Source organism: Ptychodera flava, chromosome 13, assembly GCF_041260155.1.
Source record: "Ptychodera flava strain L36383 chromosome 13, AS_Pfla_20210202, whole genome shotgun sequence".
Taxonomy (NCBI): domain Eukaryota; kingdom Metazoa; phylum Hemichordata; class Enteropneusta; family Ptychoderidae; genus Ptychodera; species Ptychodera flava.
The window spans coordinates 9,438,693-9,465,968 of NC_091940.1; the positions used below are offsets into that span (position 1 = coordinate 9,438,693).

The 27,276-nt window shown below is 36.9% G+C and overlaps 2 protein-coding genes across 2 annotated transcripts; both read right to left on the minus strand.

The window, feature by feature from the left end:
* Positions 1-219: 219 nt before the first annotated feature.
* Positions 220-11,416, minus strand: LOC139147344 (ephrin type-A receptor 4a-like). The gene is made up of 10 exons (XM_070718400.1): positions 10,467-11,416; positions 9,611-9,762; positions 8,638-8,800; positions 3,547-3,657; positions 2,904-3,190; positions 2,356-2,438; positions 1,982-2,022; positions 1,525-1,621; positions 1,019-1,130; positions 220-603 (listed from the first exon to the last, which is right to left on the minus strand). The coding sequence occupies exons 1-10, from the start codon at positions 10,540-10,542 to the stop codon at positions 526-528; spliced, it is 1,200 nt and encodes a 399-aa protein (XP_070574501.1). The 5' UTR covers positions 10,543-11,416; the 3' UTR covers positions 220-525.
* On the minus strand, positions 10,650-27,276 carry LOC139146983 (uncharacterized). The gene is made up of 12 exons (XM_070717837.1): positions 27,094-27,276; positions 26,653-26,711; positions 25,287-25,373; positions 24,808-24,906; positions 22,293-22,412; positions 21,102-21,207; positions 14,343-14,464; positions 13,510-13,684; positions 13,203-13,331; positions 12,488-12,674; positions 11,537-11,730; positions 10,650-10,726 (listed from the first exon to the last, which is right to left on the minus strand). The coding sequence occupies exons 4-12, from the start codon at positions 24,808-24,810 to the stop codon at positions 10,650-10,652; spliced, it is 1,113 nt and encodes a 370-aa protein (XP_070573938.1). The 5' UTR covers positions 24,811-24,906; positions 25,287-25,373; positions 26,653-26,711; positions 27,094-27,276.

A 27,276-nucleotide genomic window follows, 5' to 3' on the forward strand; every position in this document is an offset into this window, starting at 1 on the left:
TCATTTAACCTTGCAGTTGTAAAGAAAGGGAACAAAACAATTTCAGGTCCTCTCAATAGGCAAAGCAAAACTTTCAAGTCTCCCTCTACTGTCGAATCCCATGAATTCCTCTAGCCCCTTAACTGTTTTTCGTGAATGCAGCCTTAAAGGCTAGATTATACTCTGTTGACTACATCTCAGCCCAAAGTGTCAAGACAAACATGAAAAAACCATCATATACTTAAAGCCTACATAGATTCGTAGTTCTTGTAATTCTTTATTCAAACATAGATAAAATGTTATGATTCTATGTTAACATACTTTTTTATCAAAAATTTCAGAAAACGTCGTTGATATGTAGCGTGAACACAATATTTCAAAGATTCACAAAAGTGTATATAATTTCCAATTTATGCGAGACATTTGAAGACTGTAGTCTCCGTTGTCAAACGTGGGTATTTGCTGTGCATAAAGCAAAGGCCTTATCTCTTTAAGCCCTTGGTAGACTGCCGAATAAGTGTTAAATATTCCAGTCACACGCACTTGTCATACAGGTAATTCATATGATTTGTCATTGTTGAGTTCATTGCTGTGTCTCTCTTTAAAGTCTTCAGTGAAGAATCTCTGCAAATGATGAGAACATTGAAGGTGTAACATTATGTTAAACATTTGAGAAAGAAAAATACACACTCAGAAAAACAGCATAATGTGCCACTCATCAAAACTTAACACGATTGGAACTAATTTGGGATAACTGGATTTTCCTATTTTTCAAATTTCTCAAAAGTGTTAGGTGCCCTATAGCTGAATGTTGCAATATTGCAAATTACTCATAAAAACAATTGTGTAATGTAAAAAGAAAATCAGATGAGATTATATTTGCAGATTGAATAGACATTACTTCACCATCCAATTATCCCAAATTAGTTCAAATCGTGTTAATTATTATAGCATTCATATAAATTGAGATTGTTGTACATGTTTCTAACTGACAGTCTAGGAAAACACTTGAGAAGAACAAACTGATGTCAGAACTTACTTCAGATCTGTTCGCTGGAGTTCTTAACATGTCATCGAAGTCAGCCATCAGTTGTTCTGCTGTTCGGCGCTCGCGTCTGTCTTCATGCCAACAGCTCTTCATAATCTGGTAACTTAAAAAATAAAACAACGGTGTACGGTGATGAACATTCCTGCTTTTCTATATTCCTGTATCTAGGCATAACTGATACAGTATTAGCTCCCTTAAATTATATTACATAGTAATACATAATACAAAGTCGACATGGACATGGAGCTTGAGAATGGCGATCGGCTTCTGGTATATACAGTAAGAAAATTCATTTAATATTTACATGAATGGTATATGCCAACTTTTTAAGTTAAGTGGTAAGTGCAGTGGTATTTCACGAAAGATAAAATATTATAAACCTTCATGATACAGGTCAAATCATAAATTTGTAGTTATTAGTTGACTATCAATCTGAACAAAGTTGACGTACTTTAGTTTACCTGACTACAAGGTCGATATAACTATCGATTACTTACGCTATAGTTGTACATCCTTCTGGTTTCACCGGTCTTTTGCCATTTTGTAGATCTTCAAGTAAATTTTCAACTTGTACATCCGTCATGGGAAAATCACCTTGTCGAAAGACCAACATTGAACATAAGGCATTTAATAAGATAGAACTACTGGTATCCATATGTTATAAACACGATTGGAACTAATTGGGATAATGGGATTTTTTAATTGTTCAAATTTTCAAAGAGTCAGGAGCCGTATCGCTGAAAGTTGCAATGTTTCAATTTAGCTATAAAAACGAGTGAATCGCAGTAAAATATTATAAGTAGATGAACTTAAATATACTTATTATATACCAAATTTACCACTTTATCATATTCCCCGAATTACTTCCAATCGTTTTAAAAGTGAAAACATTCTCTCTTTTTCTCAAACAAGAGATTACGTTGATATAAACAATTCGTGATTTTCAGCACTTACCAAGAGAACTTATTTCCCACAGTAGTATTCCGTACGACCATCTGTGACAAGAACAAAAACAGATACAAAATTACTGTATGGTAAAATGTCAAAGAATATTGTTTATATAACACAGGACAAGTATTTAGAGAAAATGAGACACATATTTTAGTGTTATTTGCGTGAGTAATTCAAAGCATACAGCGACTGCAAACTTATTTTCTAGGTGTCATATTCGATGTGATAAAATATTTTACGAGCGAAAAACAAAAAAATTTTGAAAGATTCCATTGATTATAAAGGAAACAATACCAGTTTTCCAAACGTTTAATTAATCGTTTACATTATTTAGATAAAAATTAGGAAAAATGTTCGTCTTCAGCTGTTCATCTTACATGTCGCCTTCAAGTGTAAAGGTTCCATCAATGAGAAATTCTGGCGGCATCCATCGCAACGGCAATCGATCATGGTGATGTGCCTGCGAACAAATGTATCACAAATGTTGGTGTGAGTGCGCAGTAAACGTGGTCCGACTCATGGACAACCCCTGTAACCTTGGGTATTCATAGAAAATAGAAATAGGCAAACAGAAAGGGGCCAGGGCAAATAAACGGTTTAGCAAGACAAGAGGATAAAGAAGCAAGTAAATACGGCACACATACAACAAATGAGATGAAGAACGTGTGTGACACTGCCACATCGCTTGAATCTATTCCAAACTGTCAGAAGCACCTACGTGAATGAAATAAAAGAGCCACGAAAAATAACTAATTCCAAATCAACAGATTTATTAGTTTCGTGTATACACAAAATCTTACTCTTTTGGCCATTTAAATCGTGAAAAATATTTGAAAGTATACGCTTTAGAAGTATTTCCTAATATTTTCCGTGGTTGAAAAGGACGTAAATGGTTACTTTTCAGAAAATAAAAATAATAACATACCAACGAAACTGAATGATAATCACTCTCAACTCTTTCGTAAACGTCCCGTCCAAGTCCAAAATCTCCGATCTTGGCTATGAAATCATTAGTCAGGAATACATTACGAGCAGCGATGTCTCTGTGCATCACACCTTTTCCTGACATGAACGACAGGGCATTGGCAACGTCTCTGGCAACTTCTATCAATCGTGTTTCAGTCTCGGTGTTGAGCAATTGATTTCTCAGCGATATGAGGTAGTTCTTCAGATCACCGTTGGATGCATATTCTGTCAGTATGTATTTCGGATCTGTATAGTACGAAAAAGCACTCACATAAGTTAACAGTAAATTTGGTTTGCATGGCAATTAACGTCAAAAATGTTATCATAAAATTCCTTCGAACTAAACTTTTCTGAGACTTGAAAAAACAATTAACTTAATACAATGCACGCTATTTTCAGCCGTTAACATCACAGAAATTAAGATAAATTGAGAAAAACCTAATTTCCCACAACCGGGCATTGATATAGAACCTAATCAAATGTCTTACTAAAGTCTACGTCTCCAGAATTAGGTACAATACTTTGCTTAATCTATTTAATTGTTAATCGTATGAAGCCTTGTTAACCCCTTTGTCCCTATAGCAGGGAGTTTATAGTCCTACCTCCAGTTATTTGAATGCCACGAACGGAGATAATGTTAGGGTGGGGTGCTAATTCTAGTAGACACCGGACTTCGTTGATGAAAGTTTTCCGGCTTATTGCATCTGAAAGAGCTGAATTGAAAAGAGAAAATCACAATTCGGTCGGTACGGCTAAGAGAATCATTGGTAAGTAGATTGCGATGTGGTGGAACAGATCAAATGAAAAAACGCGTCGAAGCCAGAGTCACGTCTATATATTTCTAAAAGGACAATAAACTATTTGCAGTAATTTTCTTCATAAAATCGGTCTGCAATCTGTGTGTCTGAGAAAAAGGTGAATTCTTGCAATAAGATGTCTCTATAAACTATCAATTACATTTCTTCATGAGTGTATGAGTTGGATATTTGCTCACTAGGTATTCAAGTCATCTGATACTCATTCAGAAATTTCTAATACTGATGCTGACATGTCAGAGGCTTTGTCTGGGAAATTGCATGACATTATTAACATTATTGGCAATGTGCTTGGCTGTACAATAGATGAAAGCAATAATAGTCAACGTCATTCTTTTTTAATTTGGTGGAGATAGTACAGTTTCAGGTGATCCTCGTTTGCCCATTGAGGGACTGATTGCACAAAGATGGACAGCTATTGAGAAGAGTTTACCCGGAGTGTCCAAGTACACAAAGTCTGCAGACAAGAATTTCAGTTTCCTTGAAAACGACTTTGAGGAGTTTTTTCCAGAGCGCCAATGTAGAAAGTTTTATCCACACTAAATTGGTAGCTGATAAAAACAAAACATTTTTTCAGCTAAGGATTTGATAAGTTTTACCCATAAGGCTGATCTTGGACACCTTATGGTAGATAAAGCTCTCAGAGTTTTACTGAGTTGCATTTCACGTTCCTTGTTGGCAACTGCTTTTGTACATACGGCAGTTTCGCCAGGTTCTAATAATCCTGATGACCAATTGTCTAAGGGTTTGGAATTTTTGCAGTTTCTCTAACTTCTTCGGTAGATCAACTTTTGCATGCCATTACTTTGTCAGTTTCTGCCAGAAGGAAATTATTCCTTGATCAGATGGATTTTCGTACAAGATCAACTCGAAATCGTTTGACTAAGCTTCCTATTCGTGGTGATGAACTTTTCCATGGAGAAGTCTAAGATATTTTTTCACCAGGAAGCTGAAGCAGCTAGAGATGTTAGGGAAATAGTCTCCCTTTCTAGACCACGTCAGGGAGTTATGTGACCTGCATCATTTCAGCCCAAGTCGCAGCCTTCCGCTAAACCTAACAGACTTAAAGAGTTCTGTTTCTGCTACATCTAGTAATTACTTTAAGGGGAAAATTGATAAGAAGAGCTTTAGACCACCAGTGCCGCCCTTTCCGGATAAGCCCAGAGACAGTTCTTTTAAACAATGATGGTTTGGCAAGGGCCAAATGTGTAAATCTAGCACAATTAAATATTCAAATTCCTTTTCCGGAGGTGCCAGTAGGGGGAAGATTATCTCTTTTCAGTGAGCACTTGGCCAAAATAACCAACAACCCGTGGGTTTTAGGGGTGATTTCGGATGGTTATCGCTTGGAATTTCTACAAGTTCCCCACTTACAAGCAAGGTTATAAATTTTCCTCTTCCGACGAATTTAGAGACGAGAAATGCAATTCTTCAGGAAATAGAATTATTGATCTCAAAGAGGGCTATAGAGCCTGTCACGGACAGATCAAAAGGTTTATACAGCTCAATGTTTCTAATTCCAAAGAGATCAGGGGGTTGGAGACCAATTTTGAATCTCCGCCCGTTAAACCATTTTCTCAAAAAGAAACACTTCAAGATGGAAACTCTACGTTCAGTTTTATCAGATCTGTCAAAAGGGGACTATGCAGTTTCAATCGATCTAACAGACGCTTATCAACATATCCTTATTCACCCAGACTGCAGACATTTTCTCAGGTTTGCAGTGCAGGGCAGGGTGTTTCAGTTTTGGACACTGCCTTTCGGTCTGTCGTCAGCACCCCGTGTGTTTACAAAGGTCACAGCAGTTTCGGGTGCCTTTCTTCGAAAGCAACAACATTATGTCCTCATGTATCTGGACGATTGGCTAGCAAGCAGACGCAGATCAGGTTATTGCAGCGGGATACAGCACGTATTTTAAGAACAGCTGTCAGTCTAGGCTGGCTACCAAACGAAAAGAAGTCAGAACTTTGCCCCAGTCAGAGCATTCATTATATAGGGGCGAAAATAAATTCTGAGGAAGGAATTGCTACTCCGATTCCAGAACGTTTTCAAGCTATTTGCTAAATGGTAAGTCACCTCTTGCCCGGCAGTGTTCAGATGGCTCGGTGTCTTCTTCGACTCCTAGGTCTTATGGCAGCTTGCGTTCTACTCATACCTTTGGCAAGGTTGAACATGAGGCCAGTTCAAATTTTCCTTCCGTCTCAATAGAGACCACATAAGAATCCTCTCAGTCATCCTATAAGGGTAAACTCCCTGTTAACACAGCATCTTCATTAATGGACCAACAGATTCAATTTTTTCAAGGGAGTTTCATTGTCCCTGGAGCCCCCAGAGGTTACAATAACCATGGATGGTTCAATACAAGGTTGGGAGCTCATATGGGAGATTTGATCATTTTAGGAGTCTGGTCAGTAGCCCAGAGACGAGAGCACATAAACTCTCTTGAGCTTCAGGCAGTATGAGGAAGTTTAAAGGCCTTCTTCCCCCATATTTAAAGGAGATTGGTTCTTGTAAGGTCAGACAATTCAACCGTAGTATCATATTTGAACAGGCGAGGGGGAACACCATCCCAATCTCTCTGCATCCTCACTTGGCATCTAATGAATAGAGGCATTATCAAAAATATCACGATCAGGGCAGCTCACATACCAGGCAGGTGCAATCTGATAGCAGATGCTCTGTCAAGAAGACGACCAATTCCAACAGAGTGGATGTTAATACATCAGGTGGTAGAAATAGAAATTCCAATAAAGTTACCAGAGACCCCAGACATTCTAAGCTGGCCGTTGTCGGGTTTTCTTCACCCAGATCCATCAGTCCTTCAGTTGACTGCTTGGAAACTGTCAAGAAACGTTTTTGCTCAAAAGGATTTTCAGCGAGAGCTGCAGAATATGCAGCGAACTCTCGTCGATCATCAACCATTGAATCATATAATTACAGGTTCAGAGTATTCAGTGATTGGCGCAAAGAACATGATGTCGATCCCATGCATCCACCTCTAAGTTCTGTGGGTAAATTTTTCTTTTTTCTTTTTAAGGCAGAGGTCTAAAACCCAAAACTATTTCAACATATCGTTCAGCGTTGAGTTCTTTCCTTCCGAGTTATGGTGAACATAGTGTAGGTCAGCATCCTCTTTTGGATAGTCTGATTAAAGGGATTTTACTTCAGCGTCCTCCTCAGAGGAGACTTTTGCCTTCTTGGAGTCTTCTATTAGTGTTAGATTCATTAAAACAAGCCCCTTACGAGCCTATTAGTGAATCTGGTTTGAAGTATTTAACTATGAAGACTGTTTTTCTCATAGCTGAGGCATCTGGACGTAGACGCAGTGAGATTCATACTTTGTCTATCAACAGTGCTTATCTCAGATGGGAGTCTACATGTGTTCGATTGTTGCCTAGGGCAGGTCGTCTGACCAAGAATGAAACTGTATCTCAAGTTGGTACAGATATATTCATTTCGATTCTTCAAAATATGTCAAGTGATCCACAGGATAAACATATATTTGTTCCTGTAGGGTTCTTCGTAACTACATTAAGATGACTGCACAACTTCCTGGCAATATAGAACAGTTGTTCATTAAGGTGTCCCAAGGTCAACATGGACCAGCGTCCAAGGACATTTTTTCTAGATGGTTAAGGAATACAATCCAACTTGCCTACGATTCTTCTGATGGCCATTGTAGACTTGTGCATTCCATCAGAGCACATGATACGCAAGCTGTGGCTGCCTCATGGGCTTTATTTAAAGTTGTGTCAGTTGATGACATTTGGAAAGGTGGTTTTTGGGTTTCTCCAAATGCCTTTATTAACTTTTACCTGAAGGTTGTGCCTATGGAAGCTAGTTTTGCTTTAGGTTCTTTAAGATGTGGCTCTAGCTAGGTTAGGAGAATTTGCCTAACATAACCTCCTCCTTTTAAGCTTTGAATTCTGTGTAAACCCAAAGGTAACAGAGACTTAAGGTAAGTAGGAGGATGAAGCAGAATGAAAGTTCCACCGCCGCCCCCCCCCCCAGAAACATCTTTCTACGAGAACTCCTACTTACCTGTCACTCCTCCCTCCCTCCTCCCCTCTGTTTTGATAGTGTATTATAGAGGTTTAGAACTGTTTGAATCTAGAATCTCATGGCGGCTTCCTTAAATTTTGCTTCGTTCTTGAAGGCAGCAAATGAGATAACCCAAAGGTAACAATGACAGGTAAGTAGGAGTTCTCGCAGAAATATGTTTCCTTGGGGGAAACTTTCATTCCTCTACTTTAAATCTCTGCCGTTTGTTATCTCGCTCGATCCTCCTACGAAGCGAACAGGCGACCATTTTAGTTGTTTACACTGAGAGTTGCCATGTTAACAGGTGCCCCGAACGACATCACTGTAATGCAACGCACTCATTACCTGTTCAGAGATAGACCGTGCCGAGCAAACGGTAGAACGTTCAGTAGAGCTTGTCTAAAATTACAAGAACTTTAAAGGAATAACCTCATATGATAACATCACAAAATTCAACATATTATTCCCGTATTGAGCTACCTCGAAAAGTCCTTGTTTATGAAAACCCTTCAAATTTTTATGTCTGCAACATCACATCGTAGGCGGAGATGTGGCAACCATTTTGCATGTTTAATTTGTTTCCTATCAAACTGCAAATGTAGTTCGAAACACTCCAAAACTGATGACGTTTATCGTGCGAACGTGTTTACTGTAAAATATCATGGCTAATATTTTACGGTAAACATCACCATGAAGGAGCGATATGGCCATGGGTATGTGATAACATTTACAAGCACACACTCCTGCTGACTTTCATATTATAATGCAGGGGGATGGCAAGACGAATAGCGACCCTTATAGAAGTTGACAACTTGAGTTTAGAGGAATTTGACCTACTTTCGCGGAGAGTTTTAGCTGCGACTATTTGTTCCTTGCCACTGAGGGCCAATCGAGCTTTGTAGACTCGTCCGTACTCCCCCTCACCAATCAGCTCTTCATCCAGTATCTTCAAAGCTTTGCTCTCAACATTCCAAGCCAATGCTGCTTTCGGTAAATGTTCCTAGTCAGAAAAAACATAGAAGCTTAGTTAAATTAGTAATAACGAAAACAAAGTAAAAACACAAAGATACATTCTAGAAATCGGTTGTCCCATAGCTGTTGGTAGGCCTGTAACTTCAGGGAATCTATGTGAAGGAAGTACATGGTGGAAAAGTTTAATAATTTTATCTTTATGACATTGGGACCCTTAATGTAAAAGTATAGGCAAATCCTAAAATCGATGTAAGGGAACGATTTAAATGAGATGACTCCTGAGATATATATTTGCAAATACTACCTTGCGATCAGTGTCATGCAATGTTTGCCCTTAGTTTTAGCTACAATACTAAATATAATAAAAATTTTACTATTGAACAAGGTCATTACTTCTTGAGCACATATGAATGATCTACTTTGATTAAGGTAGCCTTGCAATTAATCGGCAAACTTTCTTACAGCAATATTTCTTATCAAACATGACAGGAAAACCACGTAATACTATAATTTTTCGAATAGCAGAAAATCTAAAAATTTAATATGGCAGCATTAGGGTACTCGAAGTATGCAAAGGGTACAAATGTGGGGTAGAAAATCTTTTCATTGTTGAAATGTTGAAAACAGGAGAAAATAGATGCCAGCAAATCGGGCTACTTGCATACATTTTCATACATTTATGCTTCTTTCTCAACCATCCAACTTGCGACTTCTTGTAATGTTTAATCTAGGGTTAACAAATAATTAAAATTGAAATAATCTTTGGAAATATGTGATTTTGAGCAAAAGCTGTGTTATGTGCAACGCCACTTTAAGCATAACTTAAAGTGAGTCTTGCCTGTAGATAATCCTCAAACTCCCGGTCGCTTCCATCTACAGGTACGTAAGGCCATTGCTTCTTTGCAATATACACCAGCAGGAGAAGAATAATGACAACCGCAGCCACTAGTATCATAACCAATGCGTAGATTGGGAAAGACATATGTCCTGCTGTAGGTGATACATTCGCAAAATAAAGTTTGAGTTTTTTGTTTGACCACACTTGTCTCTGTTTTTTTGTTATTCATGTAGTTCAGGCTTCTTTCTCAATACAGTGAATTGTTTAGCTTATTTTTTATCACATTACAGTATGAAGAGTATGATTATTGTCAGCATCGGTACATAATTGCCTTGTGATATTGAACTTTTGTAAAGAAACTATTACTCAGATATTGAGGTTACCCTGGAGAATGATTGGGTCACATCTGTTTTTATAAAAGTGTTGAGGTTATTTAGGGAATGTTTTGGTTATATCTGTTTTCCATAAAGTACAAATGTCGAGTGAAAATGTATCTCCAGAAGATTTAACATTTATTATATGAACTTTAGAAGTATTTCATTTTGACTTTAAACTTTTCAGATAGTTTGGCATTAAGTGTGAATTCATATAGCATATTTAACTGACATATTTTGTGTGCTAATTTCGTGCATCGCCAGGCAATGCTGTATTATTGCTCCTTGGCCAGGCAATGCTGTATTATTGCTCATTGGCTAGGCGAATAGGAAATTATTACTACAATTGATCGGATTTTCTGAAACTGCTTGTAGTTCAGTCGTCGGGAAAACATAATCATAGTAAAGCGTGTTGTAAAATTGAATTTAACATTATTCGATAGGTATAATGGATAAATTATCGATTCCTTAAAACAGCTTACTATTCTCCACGTGTCTGGTAACAAATACCGAAAAATTGCAAAAAGCTGTATTATTTGATTGATCCGAAGCCCACATGATGATGTCGTGCTTTCCAATGCCAAAACTATGTCCTGATTCTCGATTTGACTCCCAAGCAACTGGCTGCCCAGAGTTGTCAATTATTGTAGGGTTAATCCAACTGACTACGGCGGAATTGCCATCAACGTCTGCCCCACAGTTAGGTCTCCAGGACAGTCAGTGATATTTGGTGCCTGGACGTCTGTTGGAAACAATGTGAGGATCAGGTTACGCATGTCATTATTTTAAACTGCTTACAATCTGAGTGGAGCGTTCTAAATTGACATGGTATATAATTTGTCAAAAATGAAATAAATAACTAAACTTAAGCTGAATAAACAATCGAAATGACTTATTGTCAGTGTACATGAAGGGACAATTAGTTTGAATGTTTGTAAATTGACAAATCTCACCCAAGTCGCACGATTTTCCTGTCCATCCATTTATACAAATGCAGCCTGTGGATCGATCACATCTTATGGCCTGTTTACAATTGCATGTGTCGTTGCAGTAATCACCAAACATGTTTTCCGCGCAACCTATCAAGAAATCTCGTCGGTAATTTAATATGGATTACTGAAGTGTAGAGTGCAACTTACTAAGGTGGATAAAGCTTGGACTAATACAAATTGTGACAGGGGTGACATCGTTTAAATTATAGACATTTTCTGTAAAGTTGATTACTTACATTTCTCTTTAATTTCATTCTATAGTTGAAAATAGTTTGTTAACCTGATCCAAATATCATGTTGAAATACAAACGGTCTTTAACGTCTGAAGACAGCCTGTCTGTGCCCCATAATGACAAAAAGGTTAATTCTAAACAAATGTCAATTTATCAAAACCAGAGTGATCACATATTGTACACGTTGCATTGTGTTTACCAGTTTATAAATTTGTGTCACCATATAGTGAGAAGAATAGTTAAAAGTATTGTTTTCACAACGATAACAATCTTTTTGCTACAGCTATTGTCCCCTTCAAGACTTCAATATCAAAACAAAATACGAACATAGAATACTATGACCAAATGAAGAATTGGTGATCATGTTTACGATCAGGTAGGGATATCGGTTACAATGATATACGTGGTTACCTGCAAAGGTAATGGTAGTTTCAGCGACGTATTCTGTCCCACCTTGATCGGCAACTGTACATTGGTAAGTACCGACTCGATCCTTGTTGAAGTGAGCAATTGTCAGTCGACTGAAGTATGAAAAGACGAATGCGATTTCAAATAATAATTTACCACATAGTACTTAGAGAAGTTACGTATTTTTAAGATTGAAAATTTACTTTCAGTACTTGAGCAATGTAGAAGAATTTATTTCCAACCGTATATTACATACAAATATACATTACGGCTAAAAATGTTTTGCAAGCTTAAATATATTTCTAAATCAAGATTTTGTATAATGCTTTTGTAAACAGTTTTGCATTTATGGACCGACTTTATATACTGACTGAAGAATAAAAGATCATTCACTGTCACTATGATATATAAAGATCATTCACTGTGATGCGCCCATGTACCAGAATATTTCATAGTGTTATAGTGTAAACCAAATTGGTCAATTGGCGGTTTATCATTTATTGAAGAAAATCACTGTGCCAAATGTTTAACATTTTTCAACAAGCTGATAAATCAGAACGTTTCACTGCATTTAGTAACGATATTTCTGTCTCTTAACTCTGACCAAATAAAACAATATCTTGAATTATGTGTGTACTGATGCTTGTTAATGTCGTAATGTAGTTCTATTTTATCAACGCTGCACTGATGCAAAAATATTCTGACAAAAACAAAATCAATAGCTCAATAGCAGAGCATCTGATCTTTGTAATGAAATAAACGTACTAAAAATGACATTCTGCTGTTTCATTAAAATGTTAGCGATATTTCTTCAAAACTCCCATGGATCTTTCCTGCCAGAAAGTAGAGTCTTATATGAAATATACTGACCTGCTCTGCAATTCATAAAAGACCTGCTCTATCGGATCCAGTGGTATTCTACTAGACGAACCATTGAAAAACGTCCATATTGTACTGTTTGTAGGTTTTACTTTAAAGCTGTAGTGACACGAAAGGGAGAACATTTGGTCGTAGATGGGCACAGCACTCATAGGTACGATCCATATCTCTTTTGAAGCTGCAATGAAGCAAATGCACTTGAAATCATCGAGAAAGTATACAACGATTTATTTGATACACTGCATCATTATCGTGGCGTCAGGATTAGCGAATATTTTATGTTCTTTCTTGAATAAACGATGCCTATTCATTACTACGGTCCTTAGATGAATGTCTGGAAACAGTTAATGAAGCTTTAAGTGCTGCAAAAATAGGTTAACATCTTATATCCCTTGAGAGGGATAATGTAATAGTTTCTATAATAGTATTTTACAGTATTTTATATATCATCGATATTGGCATATTGAGTTTACATTCAAACTCAGAGCCTATGGTATCTACTAACGTAGCAAAGACGTTATATATCATGATTGCCTCGCTGCATGGCTACCTCTTAAAAAAGTTGTTCAATAACCAAAACATATAGTTTCAGTTCTGACCGTTTGTTTCTTGTCAGGTTTGAATTTGCGCTTGAAGCAATCCATGTAATCAAGTATACGTACGAAAAGAAAGTATGCTAAGTTTCGTAGTTATCGAACGTGTTTACCTATATCACAGGCGGGTCCTGTCCATCCTTTTTGGCATTTACACGCACCATTGAACCCGTGACAAGAAGCACCATTCCTACATATGCAGTCTTTGTCACACAGGAAACCATATCTGCCTTCTGGGCAGCCTGCAGAAAAAAATTTCCGAGAATGGCAGACATGAAATGCGAAAGATTTCGTTTTCCAAAACATTGATTATTCAAATAAACTGCGAATGATGCGGCTCTCCACTTGCCCAACTGGAGGCCGCATATACTGGAGTCAACTTACTGGAATCTTACTTTTTGGTCATGAAATGTAACTCACCTTGACTTACAATTTCTATCTTCAGCGTGTTAATGAATACGTCTCGGACATCAAAAACAGCCGATAAAAGCATCATGATCGGTCCGCCGGTAGTAGAAAACTGCTCAATTGATAGTTTGCCCATACAATCAGATCGTATTGAAGAATCATGCGAAAATTTACTCGGAAATGTGTCCTGGAGGAAAGGGAATATGCATACGTGACACAGTTCCATTATCTGAATCCATTTCTTATGCTAGATAACATTAATTAAGTTCATCTCTTACTACATCTTTAAGTTCACAAAGGCACACCTTTGTCTTACTTCACATTTTGATGTTTGTCTCCAAAACAAATAGATTGGCCTTGGTCTCCGTACATTTCACATGTTGTGCTTACAAGGATGCTTACAAGGATAATACTCCTCTCTCTCTCTCTCTCTCTCTCTCTCTCTCTCTCTCTCTCTCTCTCTCTCTCTCTCTCTCTCTCTCTCCTCTCTCTCTCTTTCTCTCTCTCTCTCTCTCTCTCTCTCTCTCTCTCTCTCTCTCTGATTTCAAAAATCCGTGATTGCGATGATGTCACATCATGTAGAGAAAGGTATTTTCAAAACTAATAAAGACGATTCGACCAATTTTAGTGACATCATTTGATTATGCCAGATATGTATTATCAGCCCTTTTAATCTTCACACTTACAGTCCATGCATTGCGTTTTTTTGTTCATCTACTTGTAGATTGTTTGTCAGTTAGCATACTGAGAATCCCTCTTACCGACTCAAAATATGACGAGACCTACGTACATGTTGACAAGATGTTAGTTTTGAAGTCGCACAATTCACTGTTACTATTACGTACCTTTCCAATATAGAACTCGGTTTTCGATCTAACGGGTGGTCCCTCCTGTTGACTAAATGTTATTATGCAATCACATAGGGATCTGAATGTGTCGAATAAATCAAGGAAGATATCCATGCCACCTGTATAATTAAAAGAATGTGTTCAAATGATTACTTGCAACGTAATACTTAAAGTATACAATTACTTTCGACCACTATCTAGGGTTGCAGATGTTTCACGATTGAATGGTAAACGTCTGTAGACTTATTTTATGCAAGACAGCGGTTTTAACTCTGCTGTCTCCGTGAACACCCCATATCGTCTGTTGCTGTCCCGCTGTCACCACTGTCCTGGCGCAACGATACAGAACAACAACTTCGTAATCTGGTAATACTGATTTTTTAAGGTTTAAATATTGGTCCTCTGTCTATAAGCATACTAGTAATGCAAAAATTAACTATCGTAAGTCTCAAGGTCTTTGGGTCGGCTCATGGCGTGGGCGTACCGATCATCCGCTTGAAATTCTGTTAAATAGTATTGATCTCAAAGATTTGGGTACTTATTTGGGTAACAGTAATGAGTATTTTTCAAAAAAATGGAGAGAGTGTGTTACCAAGATTGACATTAAGTTATCTTGATGGAATGACATGGAATATGTCATTCCAAGGCCGTGTTATCGTTATTAATCAACTTGCCGCAACCAAACTCTTTTATCATAATTTGCCTCTGTCCTGCTTTTATCATTATGAAATTCAGCACAAATTTCTTGATTTCTTCTGGTAAAGAAAACATTGGTTGCCAAGTCAATCAGTTTTTTCTCCATTGAAGTTAGGAGGGCGAAATCTTATCGATCTCTTTTCATGTTTGAAAGCATTCAGGTTAAATTATCTTCAAAGATATCTGTTTTCAGGTCTGGATCATCGTTCATTTTTGTTCGCTGGTTTTTATTTTAGAAGTATTGATAATCTCAAGTCTCTTCCAGAATTTCTGCCTAAATTTTATCTTGAGCTTTCGAGAGTCTTGAAGTCATGTATTTTCCTGAGAAAAGGTAGACCCCTACAAATCAAAGACATTTTCCATGAAGCTCTTTTATACAATGATTGTGTTAGTTTTTCAATTTCTCTTGATATCACTCTTGTTAATCACTTTATTAGTGCTGGCATTACAAAAGTTGGTGATCTTTTTGAACCTTTCCAAAAAGCTTGGCGCTCCCCAAGCGAGTTTATAAACATTGTTTCTATTCTTTGGAATTGAATTTTATCAAATACGGTTGAGACGTTTGTTGATTCTATTCCCTGTGATTGGAAATACTAAATCCACAAGTTATTTTGAAGAGGAAACTGATTTGGATGTCGTTCATTCGTGTCACCGTCCTTCGCATTCTTTTGAACTTATTTGTAAAGGCACTGATGACCATATTGTTTTAAGTTGTCCTTAAATTCTTGATTATGTCTAATTTTCATGGGAATAATAAACGTCAAGATATGGTTTGGAAAGATCTGCTTTCACTTCCTGAAAATATCAAACCTTTGTTCAATTCTTGTGATCTCAGTCCAATACCTAAAAAGAAGGAGATCTTCAATGGCGTCTTCTCCATGGTGCGTACGCAACTGGCTCGTTTATGTTCCATTGTGGGTATAGCTCATCCTCTGATTGCTTTTTCTTCAGTGCAAGAAATGACCTTTTGCACATATTTTTAAATGCACTCTTCTTTCTCCTTTGTTCACTCTCCTTCGTAAACTTTGTCACCGTTTTCTTGGTCAGGAATGCAAGATTTTATACTGTGGTTTGTTTTAGGCCCACCCTTTGATAAATTGTACATGGAAAAGCATACTTTTGCACTTTTAAATTTTATTACAGATAAAATTGCAATTCATGTGACGAGACGATATGCAATTAATGTTAATGATCCCTCCACCAGTAAAAATGCTTGTTTCTGTTTTTAAAAGGCGACTTTGTTCACGCATTTTAAGAGAATACAATTACTTCACGCTCGATTCAAACATGGGTGCTTTCAAAAACATTTGGTGTGTTAATGACATCATTGCTTCTGTAGACATTGATGGAATAATTACTATTGATTCAGTATTGTCATGAACACTTCTTTCTTTTGTGTGCTTTCACCTCTAAGCATACTCTTCTTTTTGCCAACGCCTAACTCGTCCTGCACTGTAAAAATAGCGGACGCTAGACGCGTCTTTACGCGTTCAAAATGTACATGTCGGTGTTCAAATTTGAACGGTTAGTGTTCATATTGTTAACACTAGTGTTCATATTATTAACAATGATGTTCTAAACCTGAACATGTAGTGTTAACAACTATCTCCTTCAAGTGTTCAAAAACTCAGCATCACAGAAATTTTACAATACTGTGAAACAATTAACAATCTTTTGTGTTTTTTACTTTACAATGGCTATATTAACTTTACTACTGCCTCGCTGTCCGGCATACGTACACGGATTTCGGTGTAACGAATTTCACAATAAGTGGAAAATATTTCCGGTCTACAATTGCTGAAAGCATGTTATTTCTAAAAAAGGAAGTATAAAAAATAATTTTACACGTTTATTACGGGTTGAAATTTTGAAATTTTGAAAAGAAAATCAAAAAACCACCATGAACGTTTTAATTTTAACATCGGCGTGCAAGAGGCGTTCTACTTCTAAACACTTGGTGTTCAAGTTTGGTGCCTTTTCTTATCCCATGATGCATCAAAACGGAAGTTGCGACATTTTTCTTGTAAGCGCACGCTGAAATCGTGTTCGTGCGAAAGCAAGACCAGCAAGGGTAAGTTTTCTCTCCAAATATTAAAAGGTATTGGATTTTGAAGCATCTGTATTATTATCCTTCGAAATTAATTGTATTGTACTTTGAAAAAGCTTAACTACGTGAAGAAACCTTTTTATTTCTTTCAGTGGCTGGTGGACCATACACTAGCTGTGAATACGCATCTGTATTATTATCCTTCGAAATTAATTGTATTGTACTTTGAAAAAGCTTAACTACGTGAAGAAACCTTTATTTCTTTCAGTGGCTGGTGGACCATACACTAGCTGTGAATACGCAGCAGTGTTTTGGGCCATGGGGTATCGATCGCACTCGGGTCAAGGGTCATCACTGGAGCGATGACCCTTGACCCGAGCGCGATCGATATGCCACATTACTGCTGCGTAATCACAGCTAACACATGTCTTTTAGTAACCACAATCGCATGTAAATTTAAAACTTTAGTTAAACATCGAAGAATATTGTTTTAGCATATGAGAGTTGGCTTTGCTTTTACTTTTCATCAGTTGATGACACGAAGAAGCCAATATTTTGTAACATTGACGAAAAGAGGCACTGTATACAAAAGTCACCCCTTTTCCTTAACCTAATAAGGCCAAATTGTCTTTCATTTGAAGTCTCATGTCGCCATATTATTCTTGCATTATTTTCAGGACGTGAAAAGTTGGATGAACGTGAAATCGAAGAGTTATTACAGAAGCTATTGGTACAGAAATTGAAGAATATGAGTGTACAGATAGCTGTCTGAAAACAAGCTTGAGAACCTCAGTTCATCTCTGATGTAGATTTGAACTTTCGAGGGTTAGTAACTGAATTGATAAGTTTCTGTGTTTTTGTTCTGAATTTATCTGAGCTATGTCCAGAACGCTATGATTAACTAAATGTTACTGGAGAATAAGCTTTCAAATACTTGTAGTCTCCCTTATCAGATGCAATGGTGGAATGAAGAATTAAAGCAGAAAGCGACAGAAAATTCACAGTGAAAAATGTACACTCTAAATTTCGGAATTTTCTGAAATTTCCACTCTGAATTTTCTGTCGCTTTCTGCTTCAAATCTTCATTGCACCCTGGCATCTGATGAAGGAGACTTCACGTCTTTGAAGGCTTATGCCAGTAACATTTAGTTGATCATAGCCTGCTATCAAATCTTTGATTATTTTATATTCTAGATCAAGACGTCTTTTGTTTTCGGTTTGTTACTGATTTTAGCTTTGCTGTTAAGGACGTAGACCTTATATCATAGGTGAATGTGTGGCATCATCCTCAAATGTTTACATCCCAAGCGTTTTCTTCAAAACGGCCAGTACGATTCATTAAATATTTGGAGTACAGGTTTCCGGGGATTTTCCTAATCATATATCTACAAGTTATGATGAAATACACAATATTGTATTTTTGAGACATTAAAGACATTTCAGACATTTTTAAGACATAAGGAATTATCAAAATGTGATATATTCAAGTAAGCCAAATTTTTAGCTTTTTCAAACAGATGTTTTCGTACGTTTTTGCAAGTATGAACATATAACGTAATCCACAATAAGTAAAACCTGTTTTGTCACTACTTTGTTCATATTGTTTGAAAACGATCTACAGTGTTTATGGGGATTTTCTTTTGTTTATTTTTTGATAGGAAGGTGTTAATTAGCGTTGGTGTTTTCCTCTGACGAACTTTACAAAGTGGCCATATGGCCACTTTGTAAAGTTTGTCAGAGGAAAACACCAACGGTGTTTATGTGCCCAATTGACACTAAATAATTGTATTTTACTAAAGGAATTTTTGTGTATTTTTAAATAAAATAATTTTACTGAATATAAGTGGTCTGTTTTGTTATTTCCAGGCTTGAACACCCCATGAACGCGCAAAATTAAAGGTGTTCAACAAGTGCATATCATGTGTTCTAACCTTTAACACACTTATCGTTGAACGGCGTCCGTGCGTTCAAAATGTGTTACAGCCCTTTGAACGCGTAAATGCGTTCAATTTTTTGAACGCATTTCATGTGCAACGTATGTTCAGATATGGAACACATGGTGTTCAATATAATGTCTGATGAACACGAAGTGTTTAAAATCTGCACATTGTGTTAAAAAATTGAACATTGGTTGAACACGTAGTGTTAAATTTCTGACGTCTAGACGCGTTCAAAAAGTGTTACAAAAAGGCGTTTAATTGGTGTTCTATCCTTTAACACTTAACTTTACAGTGTGGGCACCGAACTCGTCGGAATGAGAAGGGTAGTCAGTGAGAAGATTCTTGGCTGGCATGTCCCTTCTCATTGGCGGTTAGGCGCATTTTTCTACAAGATGTAAGGTGTTCTTGTTCTAATTCTTTGCAAATTTCTGTCGCTCTTTTCTTGTTTCGGAAGTTTGTTTTGCTTTCTCCTATTCATGAAGACTTTTCATGCAAATCGGATCTTGCCTTCTGTCAATGACAAAATTGTGCTTTTTTCAGATTTAATTGGTATCTTTCCTCATGTTGCTGTGATATAGCTACCTATTTGCCTTTTCACCAGTTACCTCCATCTCGCTTCGACTTAAGTGTCATAGCCATTTTGCAGTTTTTGCTGTTTTTTATAGTGCCCAGTTTTGCTTAGTTTTTCGGTAACTGATCATCATTTGCTATTACGCATTTGTCTGATTTCAATTATGCATTTCGTCTCAAAAATTGAAATAATTTGATATGTACTTTTCTGTAGAGAAATTTAATGTTAGAATAAGGTAGGTGTTATCAACAAAGTCACTGGATGTCTGCTTGAGGTGGAGCTGCATGTTGCCAACACAGTTTTTTTTTTTCAAAGCAATATTTCTAATCAAGGATGGCGAGGAAGCCCATCATATTATATATTATTAAAAAGCAGAGACTCTAAAGTTTGGTATAGTAGCATTTGTTTACTCAAAGGATGAAGTGGATGTATATTAGGGGTAAAAAAACCTCGATTTTGATATTAATGATAAAAATTAATTTAAGTAAAAACTTGACGCTAAAAACTCTATCTCACTGGAAACAAAAGTATATGTAGAAATAACGACTATTTTGTTTTGTTTTATCTATCCTCATTCTAAAATGGCATGGGCTGAAAGACTGACACTCAAAAAAGATATTAAAATCATGATTAGCAAGATTAAAATGCCTCTTATTCAAAATGTAAGTACTTTTTGCCAAACAAAATAGTCGTTTTGTTACAAAGCATTTCAAACATAATGTGAAAATGTCAGAAATTTTGCCTAGCCAAAGTGGAGTTAAATTTTATCGAAATCTTGAAATGGGGAGAGAAAAGAAGCCATGAAACCTGGTCGATTTGCATATATTTGAATGGATTAACACCTCTTCATTACGCAACTTACGACTGCTCGACAAGTTCAAAGGTGAACCAAACCAATATTTTAATCTTGGGTTAACAATTTTAATTAATCAAAATTTAATTAATATTTGCATTAAAAGTTATTTTTGAGCAAAATACGCTGTTGGGTGCAGCGCCCCCTCAAAAGTAAATAAACATGCCAAATCTAAACTATCATTAACGAGAAGAGATAAATAGCGTAAATATTGATTACATTGGTAAAATGTGACCTTATTAAACTTAGTGGATTCATTTGCCGTACAACTGTCGATAACAGTTGTGGATTACAGTACGGCCTAAGTCATATCAACACATTTATGTTTCACTGACATAAATGGTATCCTTACAAATATGTTAAATGTACAAGTGCTTCACTATAAAAGCGGTGAATTTGAGAGATGGGCAAGCAGTATTTGACACCTGAAGCTTTTTGGTATCTGGTTTCAAGAATCCTTGCCAGAAATACATTTTGAAGTATCAGAATGTATCAGAATGTTCTAGAGTAGGCCCTACCAATATTGGTGTATTTTGGCTTCTAGTGCCATGGCTATCCATGCATCTAACAGGACCAAGCCTTCGCTGTCTTTATTATATTTCGTATAAGCAAGTTTTAAATATTGAGGAGTTCAATTGAAAGGACTTACATTGACCATTTCCGGTGTCTGCTTCCAGAATTAAACCTGGAAAATTTAAAAATGGCGCACGCATTCTGTCTTCGCCAAAAAATACATCGGCCAAGTTATAGCCGTTCTGCAAACGGAAACATTACAGCGAGAATACTATTGTTATTCCCTCCTATCTTCTTTAACTTACTAATTTGACCGGTTACAGACAATTTTCTTAGTAAGCAAGATTTCTCCAAACGAAGATCTAGAATTCCGCAACTTTTAACGTTTTTATAAATTGTTTGGCTTACATCTAGCTGTGATATCGCAGCGGTGCTTGTGGCGTATATCGAACGCGCTTGGGTAAAGTGTCACGTAACCGCCACAGTTCCGCTGCGAGCCAACGCATGGGTTTTTTTAGCAGTTTACTACGACACCGACCGTTGTCCGTGATTTAGCTCGCAAAATAATGAAATATATTAGCCTTTGAATAAATAAAGTTGTATCATCTTTTTCATTGACTATCTAAGACTCATACTCTACGCCTGCTAACTATCATGACGATAAGAACACGTATTTTCGACCATTTTCCCGTGAGCCGACGACGGTTTCTGCTATGTTTGCCGACTCGCGCGTACAACACACTGAATACATTGGAGATCAAAAGTTCAAATTCTAGCAGGAACCATCGACGGCTCACCGAAAAACGGTCGAAAATACATGTTGTCACAGTCGGGGTCGTTAGCAGGATCAAGAGATGAGTCGTAGATAGTCAGTGATACAGGAGGTACAATTTGATTTATTCCAAGCTTTATCTATTCTATTATTTTGCGAGCTAAATCATCGACACCGGTCGGTGTCGTAGTAAACTGCCAAAAAAGCCCATGCGTTGGCTCGCTGCGGAACTGTTGCGGTGATTCTTTACCCAAGCACGTTCGATATACGCCACAAGCACCGCTGGGATATCACAGCTAGCTTACATCATGTTGGCAAATTGGTAATTATACTTATTACTACAATTACAAGTAAGAGAGATCGAAGATCCTGCACGCACGGCTCTTGAATTATTATGTTAATATTTCAGTGTATTAAAAAAAAGCCTCGGGACGCTGTCATGTACGAATGATCGTGTAAATTCGACTTTTCGTTATTGGAATACACACTTTATCGCAAAATTTATTGTTATCCTTGCCGTTTGTCAGAGAAATACAAATTATCATTATCACTCACTGGGGCTCTGGAAGGGCCCTCGTAAACTGGAGTTTCACACGTTGAGTTGTAAAATGGTGGCCAGTCGGGCTCGTCTAGAAGAACCACCGTCAACGTTGCCTTATTCTCCCATGAATGTTCCTTTTGAAAAAAGAATCGACAAAACTTAAGAACTCTTTGATGTAACCTTGGGATGTTTAAAGAACTATGTCGCAGGACTTTCATGGGATGTGTCGTTATATTGAAGTTCGATTGAAATATTTCTGTCCTCACCAGATTTGAAAAGACTTAAGTACATATGAGACAATTAAAATGAAACTAAAGTAAAGTAAACATGATTTGTGATACGTATTAAATAGGCAAGGCTTAGCTTTAAAAAATGTTTAACGGTGTTTTTAATCAACCCGGTCCTCTTTGGATGCCATCTGTTTTCATGATTCTCAGCTGAGAGAAATATTGCTATTGTCTTGCAAAACCGAAATACCGAATAGGTTAAAAAATCGACACACAAATCGGGTAAATATTACAGCCCTTCCTACACCCCGGGGATATTGTTTGCACTACATATACTGAGACTCAAAATTGAGGTAGTATAAATTGAGGTAGTATAAATTATTTTGTTCATTGGACACTCACGTGAGTTTGACCAAGATCTTGAAAGGAACGATTAAAATGGTATCTGCAAGTTTACTTGGTGTGATAAGTTTCCTGCTTAGTGTTGTGTATCACAAACCAACACGTTTTCCTTCATATATCTTATCATCTTTTCTTAGGACAAACTATCGGTTTGATAATTTGCCTCTGTATTGATATACAAGCTTTGTTTCTTCGGTCTGTTAGTCATTTCTTATTGCAATGCAATATTACATTCTATTTTGTAACATATTTTCGTCTAAAATACGGTTTAAGTATATGATTGTCATTTGTACGAAAAACCCAAACATTTTGAGAAAATTATACTAGAGAAGCATGTAATAGAAACATTATAGCCCAAACAACGGACTTATACCCTAAATACAACGGACTTATACCCTAAAGGCAGGAGATCATTTGCCCTTCTTAAGCGGGGCAAATGGTCACCTACCCTCAGGTTATCGTATGTGAAAGATCTGACCCAAGAGCAAGCGCAGCATCAGTTTTTAACATATTATTCCAACCATTAATCGTGCATACGCCAATCACTATGTTTGATGCATATTTTAAAGTTAGAAGGGCTGTCAGTCGTTAAAAAAATAAAAATATATTTCGGCAATTTAACTTGGAAATGCCAAATGGAGTTTCATTAACAAAATAAGTAAAGACAGGCAAATTTCATGCCAAGATCAGTTTAGAGTTGGCAGGGAACACAGAACCCTTGAATAAAAAAATAATTGTTATTGTCATTGGTGGCAGTCGGCAACACGATTGTGAATATTCGCGTGATTTGGCAGTTTATACTGCATGGAGCTATGTACTTCTGGCTAGAGTTGGCTTGTTACAAAATGGCGGCGCACAGCGATAGAGGAACACGGCTTTAAAAGTGATCGGAAAGAGTCATTTTGAACCAAATTTCTTACTTTACTTTTGGAAGAGAGAGCTTCCCTTGTCAGAAAAACCCGTTGTCGAGTAGAATTTATGGTAGAAGACATCTTTTATTTCACGTAATCCGTGAAAAAGTAGTCAAAATGGCCGCATCCATATAAATACCGGAAGTTTTCTCTTTTCAAACTCGTAGGTATATAGATTCTATTCCAATGACAAATATATCGTACACACGTTATCTAAAGTCCCTTCGGCAGCTCTCCGCAACACGATTTTGAGTTCTGCGTGAGTCGACCGTTCGTTCTCCCGAGAGTTGGCTTGTTTTAAAATTGCAGCGTACAGCAATAACCGAATCCGGCTTACAAAAGTGATGGGAAATAATATTTTTGAACTAAATTTCTTACTGTCTTTGGAACAGAGAGATTCTTTCGTCGAAAAACACATTGTCTAGTAGGCTTTGTTGTATATGGTATCTTTAATTTCACGCAATCCGTGACAAAGTAGTCAAAAACAGCCGCCGCGCCATGTAAACAACCGGAAGGGCACTCTTTTCAAACTGGTAGGTATAGAGACATTCCATTCTAAATGTAGTTAAACAATAGTTCGCGTTCTTTTTAAGGTGTGGCTGCCACACAGATATCCTATAGACTTTGTCACACAGCTTCTATATTTGTATAAGAAGAGAGGACTTGTTTCTTCTTTCCAATATGGCATTGTTAGATATACTTGTAGAGAGCTAATGCTTCGTGATTTGGCCAAAGCTCCTAGTTCTACGGGGTTGTTTTGCAAAGACACAGATCCCTATATATATATTTATATATATATATATATATATATATATATTATAATATATATATATATATATATATATTTACGCCTCTGGATCTGCGTCAGGTGTTACACCATGACGCACACTTTTGGACACAAGCATGAAGGTGTCACGTACGTACTTTGAAAATAAATCGTTGATGGATGCATTTAGTATATTAATTTTGGGCAAAAGATAGTCGCTTACCATAAATGACAAGTGTAAGTTGTAATGAGCGTCGATATTACAGTCCAAAAATCCATGTGTGAGCAGAATACCCGTAGACCGTAGTTTGAATCTGTTGTCCTACAAAAAGGAATTTAATGATACTGACTAAAAGTACGGGTTGAAAAATAAGAACATATTGCATATGGATGAATTAGTTAACCTCCATAGCTTCTGAAAGTCATTGCATTTGGAGCATGGAACAGAGCGACTTATAAAAAGACCAAAGAGCGTCTTATGGTATTTGGGTATTGCATTTTAAATTTTGTAGATGATATTTACGGCGGTTATAATGCACAATTAAACTCAGTGGTGGTTCGTTTTCTTTTTATGTCTTTCCACCTGAGCTAAAGTATATTGCGGTCAATCCCCTAATCTACTTGGTAACGCAGAAAAAAACGATTTTTTGCAATTTAGAACTATCATTGAACAAGGACGCTGACCCATTTTTACACATTTACCTTGTTTCAAGACAGCATCCGGAAAGAAGTTACGTTGCTTCCCAAAGCGTCCTTGAAATTAAACACTTTCTTTCCAGGTTTTGAACTCTAAAAGACAGAGGGAAACACTTATATAATCCATCCAACTAAATGATATCTATATCACCAAAAAATATCAGAAGAAATACAGGCCTTTGGGTTACTCATGAGCGGGAAATTCATACTATATAATGTTTGCATTGAATCGTGACAATGAAAAACTTATCACAACTACTGTTGTTGTATAGATTCTATCCAACAACATGAACATCGCCTGGACGCAATCGGCCACTGTTACCATGTGTAGATTTGTTACCAGTACATTTGGATACTCCAAACACCAATTCATGAATTTTTGGTTTCGCTCATTCACTTCTTGCTGAGTCATTTAATTTGATTAAAATGGAAAAATACTGTAAACTGACGTTTTGACAGTGTATTTGTTTAACTTACAATATATTTTTATTCTTTCTTTAATAATCGAATTTTGACTGTGTGGACTAAGCAAACACTAAATAATCGAAACCAAAAAGTACATGAGCAGGTCTTTTAACGAAACGACTCAAAAAGGTGAGTCATCTTACATTTCACTTCTTTTCTTAGTAAAACAGAAAACTACTGAGGCTAAGGGTATTTTGGTTATTGGCTTTTGCATTATTGTAGCTGCAGATGGGTTGGGAGCAGTTTGTCACGGATTTAAAGCGTAGGCTATATTCTTTAGATCAACATGCATAGCAGTCTCCTGGCATTATAGGGAAGTGTAGAGCTTTACTGCTTACTCATATAATTGAGATCATAAAATTTCTATTTTGTTCTCTTACCCAGCTGTAACTTTCCTGTATTTGTACAAAAATAAGTTTGAATGAGTTAACTTCTGCTTTACAGAATTAGATCGCAATTTCGCTTCAGCGGAACTATAGATAGTTTGTCAAAACGGTATGTCCTTCAAAACATTTGCCTAGAGCGTCGAAACTTCTACTGTTCGAACAATAAGAATGTTTTGAGAACTTTTTGTCATTTTCTGTGACAATGCTTCAAAAGCTTGTAACCTCCAAGTATAAAACCGTCATGAGTTTTAAAGTCATCAGATTGTCATGACGACGTACCGACAGGAAGCAACTACGCTATTAGAAAAGTCAATGTAAATTGTAAATTCTGTAAACAGAGAAGCTTACCTCGACTCCCAAAAGCAGCATCTGTTCGCACTTAAATATTGAATAAAAATTATCGAACGTGCTGTTATACGTTCTAACCTTGCTGAGTACGGATCACCGACATTTGAATTTTACGTCGCCCCTACTTTCGAAAGTGGTTAAAGAGATATGAATTATGTAGGTGTCATACTTACTTCTGGTATACGGATCGTAAAGTTATAGCTATTCTCGACTTCGACTTGCTCTGAAGAGGCTTTTGTTGCGGAAAGAAACGTAATGGGAGAGAGAGAGAAAAAAATAATGCAGGGCACAAACATGCATTTATACCTCAGCCTTGATTTATTTGGACATGAACGAACCTTCCCTATCATGTTTAAATTGTTTTAAGTAGCTTCTTACTATATTTTCGAGGTCACTAAATCAGACATTAAAAGTGCAGTATTGGTTGAAAGTTTTGTAACGTCAAGAGATATTACATCCAGGATTTACTTGACCTTGAGAACACTAATACACCACCAAGACTGATGAGTCACGCCGAACCTTGGCGTCGCAATACGCTAATCGAGTGAAAGACTGGTGATTATCACATAGCTACCTTCAATGACATTACAGCCCGCAGCTTCACACACACTTACCTAAGCAAAATAATCTGATAAGACAGTAAAAACACAACACGCGCGTCTCCAGGTAATGTACTTCTTGTCCGACAATCTTCATGATTTATCCTTCATGAAAGCATGTGCTTCAATGGACCTCTTCCGAATTTGAGATAGAGACGTAAGAGAGCATACTATTTAAAGTGCTGAAAATGACATAAT